This window comes from Bidens hawaiensis, unplaced genomic scaffold (genome assembly GCF_021521415.1).
Source record: "Bidens hawaiensis isolate Kalapana, Puna unplaced genomic scaffold, B.hawaiensis_p1.1 tig00028291_1, whole genome shotgun sequence".
In the NCBI taxonomy this organism is placed as follows: Eukaryota; Viridiplantae; Streptophyta; class Magnoliopsida; order Asterales; family Asteraceae; genus Bidens; species Bidens hawaiensis.
The window spans coordinates 44,236-51,779 of NW_027505117.1; the positions used below are offsets into that span (position 1 = coordinate 44,236).

At 32.4% G+C, this 7,544-nt stretch overlaps 1 protein-coding gene across 1 annotated transcript; it reads right to left on the minus strand.

The window, feature by feature from the left end:
• Window positions 1-814: 814 nt before the first annotated feature.
• LOC143610837 (expansin-A4-like) lies at window positions 815-3,715 on the minus strand. Its single transcript, XM_077085207.1, has 3 exons — window positions 3,335-3,715; window positions 2,353-2,671; window positions 815-1,188 (listed from the first exon to the last, which is right to left on the minus strand). The coding sequence occupies exons 1-3, from the start codon at window positions 3,477-3,479 to the stop codon at window positions 879-881; spliced, it is 774 nt and encodes a 257-aa protein (XP_076941322.1). The 5' UTR covers window positions 3,480-3,715; the 3' UTR covers window positions 815-878.
• Window positions 3,716-7,544: the final 3,829 nt, after the last annotated feature.

Genomic DNA, 7,544 nt, shown 5'->3' on the forward strand with positions numbered 1-7,544 from the left:
AGGAAAAAAAAGAGAGAGAATCATTTGGTACTTATAAGTTTTAAAACACTTGGTACTTATAAGTTATATATAAGGTTAAATACTAAAACCAGTACTTGAAATGTATTCAACTTGAATATTTTACAATGTTAAGTTAATTGACGTAGTTATGTGCTATGTTCACATATTAAAGCTAAAAGATTATAAAAATAAAATTAACAACCATAGTTTTAACTTTTCTAATTTAACAACTTTTGTTCAGGTCATCTGTTATATAAGATGACGAAATTTATAGTTTGAAACATTTAAAGATGATACTTTTATATCTTACATATATCATATAACGTGTAATTTAAACATATTTTAATGCATTCAATCTGTTTTTATACACGAGATTGGCCATCTAGAAGTTGGCCTTCTGCGTAAAATCTTTTCAACCTTTTTATATTGCATTTCAGTTCTCATATGCTATCATTAAATTTTTAAAAGTATAACTAAAAGCTGGCCATCTAGAAGTTATTCTCATAGAATGAATATATTTGATTTCAGAATAATTTAACTGAAAACGAAACTCATAAACATTCTATTATAGAAAACTCAGTAACATCATAACTCCACACAATTAGATTAATACAAACCAAAGTTAAACATAAATCCTAAATACAATTCACTTCTAAAACCAAAACACGAAAACGAAGCCAACATTTTTTGACTAAAAATACTTTAGCACCACTTACTGCGGGCCGCATCTTCTTTTTCCTGCAGCCGCCTCAGCTTAACTGTAACCTACAGAAATCTGAAAACGTTTCCGGACATGTTAACTTTCACCCCCTTGATAAAAGTAAAAACATCAACCCAAAAAAAACTAAAACAAACTTAAATTCCTTAAAAGACCAAGATTAAACACGGAAGTTCTTTCCGGTATAGGTTTGACCAAACTGCCAGTTCGCCGGTGCAATGTTCCATGAGGTGGAGGTGCGACGGTCACTAGCAGTCACTCTGAAAGAAAGTGCTTGGCCAACAAGGACCGCATTTGATTGCCAGTTTTGCCCCCAGTTCCGGCTCATGCTCATCCAGTTGGTTTTCGTGCCTTTGATCCACACCCTTTGGATATCACCCGCACCCGCAACGTTGCTAATCAAAACCAAGTTAAAGTAACGGAAACCGTTAATTGTGAACCTAATCCCACCTGATTTCCTACAAGGTACCCTGTAATAAACAAACGTATTCAATAAAATTAATTAGAAAACTATATAAAAAAAGTTATAAATGTTGGCATGTTACTAGGGACAGTAGATTAAACATAGGGAGACACCACAAACAATAAACCAACGGTTGTGATGTTGTAATGAATATCTATTTAACGGTAGACATACACCCACAAATCACGTGCTAGGATCCACCGTAATTATGGTGGGACTAAAAACCTAAAGAAGATCACGTGGCTAGCATAGTAACTTCACTTAACATCCCACATGGTGTCAACTAAACGACACCGTACACATTCAATTTCCTCCTAATATTTACCACTGAATCTTTTAACATATTAAAGTTTAGCCATGTGAAATAACTACCCTTAAAAAACAGTTGGAAGCCACTTTTATACCCGTCAAGGTTTAAATGCCTTTTCTTTTACTTGTACCTCATGCATCTAGAGTTGTACGTTACCAGAAAGTCCTATATTAAATTACTAGCATACATTAAAAAAAATAATTATAGGTTATGAAAAGGCTTGTTTAAGGCTCGGTTTAAATGAGTCGAGCACAAGTCAAGGTAAGCTTACTGTTAGCTAGCTCGTTTTGACTCGTTAAAGTCAAAACCAAATTTTGATACATATGAATTTTTACCCAAGCTCCTCATAACATGAATTGTAATATATAAAAACTCTAATATGTAAAAAATGTTATTATTTGTTTACATGATATTTAGCTCACTAAAATAAACAAGCCATGCCAGATCTCACCTTGACCTGGCTCGGCTCGTTAACAGCCCTAATACAAGCCGAATTAGCCCTAACAAGTTTTTAACAAACCGAAATAAAGGAGCTCAAGTAGCTCACATTCGCCTCAACTAATTTATAAACACCCCAATGGCTAGTTTTTAACAATCTGTAAAAAATTAGGATCATTTTTGAAAATGTAACATAGTTGAAGGGTAAAAATGAAAAAAAAAAGTAAAAGCATTAATATTCGCCGGAATTTTGGGTAAACGGATTTCGATTCTCTGAAAAAGAAGGTTTGTAGCAGACAAACATAACTTATTCCAGGGGCATTTCAGTAAATTCACACCTCATTAAAAACTTAAAAAGTTTTTATAAAACACTTTAATAATAAAAACTTGTACACTATTAATAAAAGCGTGTGAAATGTATACCTGCGGTATGAAACCGGAACAATACCCGCACGGTACTCCGCAATCTTAAGAAAAATAGGCATTGCAAGGTCAAAGTGGGTTCGAGGCGGGTTACACCAACCGCCATTGTCGCTCGGTAGAGCGAAATTTGGCGGGCAAAAGTTGGTGGCGGTGATGAAAATAGAGGGACTGCCCGGATGACACCACCTGGGGTCATCCGTACACTTTATTTCAAAACACGCGCCGCAACTTAATCCATTGTTGAACAATGCGGTACTAAGTGCGGCTGTGTTTACGCCGTAGCCTTGACTGTATAAGTTTCCGTACCCACAAGCGCCACCTATAAATAATAATATTAGATTAATCTAAAAAAATTACAATTTACGAGAAATGCTTTTTTAAAACCGGACTAGATAACAAACCGGTCTTCTTACAAGTTTACTTGTCGAACTAGTCTGGCTGAATAAACCTTAAAACCAGATGATGTCATAAATAATATAAAAATCAAGTACATATTTATACATATAATTTAAGTTAAATAATAAATATCAATATATAAATTTAAGTCCTTTGAAGCGGACACGACAAAAGTCTGTTCGGTATCAGTTCAATCCTCGTTATAGCGAAAGATACAAAAATCTAAAATAAATAAAGTTGTAACATGCGCAACAAGATATCGAAACATGTTATGTCCTGTATTTTCTTTATTATTTAAGTTTTTTTTATAAAGTTAGCTAAAATTAAAAAACAAAAAGTAAAAAAAGAAATAAAACAAAAAAAATGTTGGTAAAAAAAACAAAAAATGAAATATTGAGTAGCAAATGAATTATAAAAATAAGACTTTGAATTAAAAAAAAAAGTTAAAAGTTAATACTTAGGTCCAACCACTTAAATCAACAATTTAACATTATACATGAAAATGTAGCATAATTTAAAGATGTTTTCATAGCATAATTCTACATTACAAGAACAACAAGACAAAATGTAGGTAGCTATAACATACCCATGGTACCAGAAGCATCACTTCCACCGTAGAAGGTTGCATGGGCACCTTGCCATGCGCCGGCGGCGAAGTTACCGGGATGTCTGGCGTCGGCGACGGCGAAAGCGGTGAAAATGATGAAGAAGACGCCGGAGACAACCGCCATTTTAGTTATGGTAAGAGTGAGGAAAGATAATGTGGAGTGAGAATAAAGGGTAGGGAGTGTTAATACTTATGGAAGTGTGTGGAGGGTACATATGTAACTTTGATATTTTATTTGTAAAAAAAGTTGCAGGGTGAAATCGTAATTTTGGTGGTTAATGGATACGACAGCGTATCAAAAATCCCTTTGCTTACGCCCTCGGATAAACGTGGTGGGACCCACCTTTTGTTTTAAGGAGGAAGTTTTTATTTTTAATATGTAAAAATGGATTAATTTAAGTTGACGTAAAGTATACAGATATTTTATGTAATGTTAAAGTAATACTTCTTGTGATTTTGTTTTAAACAATAATATTAAAATTGACCAAAAGAATTTAATTATAATAAAAAGGTGGGTAATTTAGTAGAAAGTTGTGATGCCATCTTCTTTTGAAATGAAAAAACCGTTCATACTGAAAACAATTAATGATATTTGTTAATAATATGTTGTCAAAATTCTTTTTTCTATATGATTTTGTTGATATATTTGCTGTTTGATTTCGAAGGGTGATTGAGAAATGAGAATGTAAATATGTAATATTAGGTAATGTGATGAAAATAAGATCATTAGTCAAAACCATACTACTATGAATAAAGGGCTGAACATATTTAAACTTTCAAATGAAATGAAAGAGATTCAATTATAATACATCATGTGAAGTAAATTGATTTTATTAATGGGTAGCATAGGTAAATATTAAATATGGGCAATTACATCACTAAACATAATTGAAGTCCTTCATTTGAATGTTAGGTAAAAATAAGTAAGACTATTAGTAATGGAAGTCCATGTTTTTTATGAGGAAAACACGATAAATAAAATATATGTGTGACGCTTGATAAAGGGTGAAGATCAAAGGAGAAGACAAATTCAACCTTAACGAAGTTAATATTTTATGTCTAACTCGAGTTTTGATCTTCTTAAAGTGGTTTAGTAGCTTTAACTCACTTTGTTAAGCCATATTCGGTTACCTTATATCTAATTCTTGAGTCTTTTAATCAAATAGTTTGAAATCATTTAGGTCATGCGTTGTGGAATGCCGTCCTCTATCACTTAATCAGTGAGATAGTGATTTGGGGTTTGGGTAGTTTAATGCTCAAAACTAAAGTTCTAGAGAGTGATGATGATTATGGGGTTTAAGAGGTTTAGAAACATCATAAGAGTAGAGATTAAGAGATATTCATAATAAGAAAAGATTCAAATATTTTGATATCATATCCTAGATCAATGCATGGCTATATGTGTTCCTAATAAAACTTAACTTAAAGCATGTTTATGATCGTCATTGATTGATGAGAATGAATTGGTTCTGCTACTAGGACAAGTTTGAATTAAAACATGAGATTGGTATATGAAAACATGATTTTTAGTAAATTGGTATTTTGAGCCAAATTGGACTTTAAAGTTAAAATTCTAATTTGGTGGGTTTAATTTGGTTAATGTTGGTTCTAACTTACCATTTAACCTAAATAAATAAGAGATTTTCTAACATATGTCCTAAGGGCACATATAAGAACCATTTATTTTTGGAATATTCATATTAAAATATCACTTCACATTAGTTACATTAATCTTGTAATAACTACCATATTTAACCTTTTATTGATCCCTTCAAAATCTTTCTTCATTAATGACTACTAATTAATTTTTTTTAACTTATACTAAAATTACTATTTCATCACTTCTAATTTTCCATCATTTTTTTTAAATATATAATATTAAACACCCACTTTCATTACCTTTCTATCTATTTTTTTTAAGATTAAATGATCTAAATCATTACTATCATTATGCAAATGGATGGACGTGTTCTTTTGGATCTGAATGAGCTTTCTGTTAAAGAAGATATTGAAGAACAAAGTGAAAACAATAAAACATTTTGTGATGAATCATTCGTTGATCAATGCTCTATTTTTTGTTATCATATGATAGTGAAATTACTTATTCTTTTGGTTTTTAAACTTTCGTATTTTAATATTAAAAAAGTCACTATTAATTTTTGTGCATAGTAAAAAAAATCACTTTCATATTTCAATATTTTTTACACATAAATGAATAGAAAAATGGTGGGAATTTAGAAATTATGAAAGAGTAATTTTAAAAGGAATTAAAAATAATTAATTAGTAGTCATGTATGGAAGGAAACTTTAAAAAGAAATAATAGAATGTTAAATAGAGTAGTTATTACATAACTAATATAAACTATTAGTTTTTTTATAAAATATTTCATAAATAAATGGTCTTTATATGTGTCCTTAGGGCATATATTAGAAAATCCCAATAAACAAATGTGATTAGGTCGTTAAAAAGGAAAATTCTCAAAAATGTCTCATTTATAAAGAGTGATTTTATTTATGTTTCCACAAATAAAGGGTATTGTAAATGTCAACTTCAAACACGTCATCGTGGTCGTTTTTTCTAGTCACCCAATGTGACTAGAAACGTTCTCCAATCAAATAACACCGACTGGCCCCAAACATGTTGTTCCAGACAAGTTTGGTGAACAAAACATATCGTCCAAACAAGTTTGTTGGGCAAACAGGTCGCCCGATGAGTTTTGTTAAACAAATAAGTCATCCATTAATTTATTAATAGCATGTTACGCCTACTTATTGGTCTTATAGGCACGTCGTTCCGTCTTAAAAACACGTCATTAACAACATTTTTGGAAGGGAAATTTTCCATAAGTCTTGTTTTATAAGAACTAAAGAGGATCTCTTTTACCGAGGGACAATTTAAAACATTATTCATTAAATTGGTAAGTAGGCAATTGAAAATGATACAGTCATGCCACCACATTTAAGTATGTTTAAATGGGATGTGATGGCCCATTTGTTGGTTTTCAGTTTTCATTAAGCTTGACATGATTATATGCTTTAGTTTATTTTTGACTATATTATACGTTCCATTTATTGTTGTTTGAGCTATGTATAGCATTGGCACATATCACATATGTGATGATTCTTGTAAAGGGGAGTAAAATTGGATGGATTTTGAGGTTTCTAATTTAGTTAAAAGTTATTTAGTTACTGAAGATGCCAATATTCAAATAAATACACAAAACCAAATAAAAATACTTCCATTAACTTGGCTTCATTTTCATTAACAAGAAACAATTATGTTACAATAAAGTGACGGGTAATAAGTTGCGCCGCAACCCTATTTGAATAGCAAGCCCAATCTTGGTAAAAACGAACTTTTAGAGTTGTGGGCCAAAAAAGTTTCATGTACAAAAATTCTAAGTATATTGGGCTAGGAAACCAAATATATCTAAAGTAAATGAGAGAAACACGTGTTAATTATTTAAACAAGTTTTTTCATGTTTATCAAGTTTACCCGATTTCTTCTTCAATAGAGTCTGACCTTGTTAGGACATGAAATGTCATGTATATGTCCCCAGTTCTATCAGGATGGTTCGATATGTAAATAACGATCGTGAAACCAAGTTAACGGACTGAAAATGTCAAAAGAAACTGATTCGATCGAATCAGTGACTGATTCGATCGAACCAGGACTCATTCGATCGAATGAGATACTCATTCGATCGAATCAGTATTCGATATATAAACGAAACTTAGGAAATTTCACGAGTGAGCACACATTACACACAGTCACGAACCAGCTGCTGCCGAAAAACCTCTCTGCCAATCTTCGTCGTGTCGGTCTTTTCCTCCGTCCCTAGGTGTCAAACCGTCTTAGGAATCGTAACCGTGCGTTGTTGATCACCGCCGAATCGCCGTGTTAGAGGATTCCGCACTCTAACACGTTGCCCCGTGAATCGTTAACGTGATCATCCACAAGACAACATTATAGGGGACATTCAACAGGGTGTCAAAACTCGTCGACAGCTGAATTTTGGTCTCTACACAGAAATGATGGAGTCAGGATCAGTTGCTCTTAATGCCCATGAATGCTTCTTAGCACAAGAAGAACCACACAGCACCACAGATGCGCTGAAAGATTCCAACTGGGTCTCAGCCATGCAAGAGGAATTATTGCAGTTTAAAAGACTTGGTGTGTGGAAGCTGG

Coding starts and splice junctions, on each gene's coding strand:
- LOC143610837 (XM_077085207.1), bottom strand. CDS start 3,479: ATGGCGGTTGTCTCCGGCGTCTTCTTCATCATTTTCACCGCTTTCGCC. Junction 2,672..3,334: donor TGATGCTTCTGGTACCATGG/GTATGTTATAGC, acceptor TATTATTTATAG/GTGGCGCTTGTGGGTACGGA. Junction 1,189..2,352: donor GTTCCGGTTTCATACCGCAG/GTATACATTTCA, acceptor TGTTTATTACAG/GGTACCTTGTAGGAAATCAG.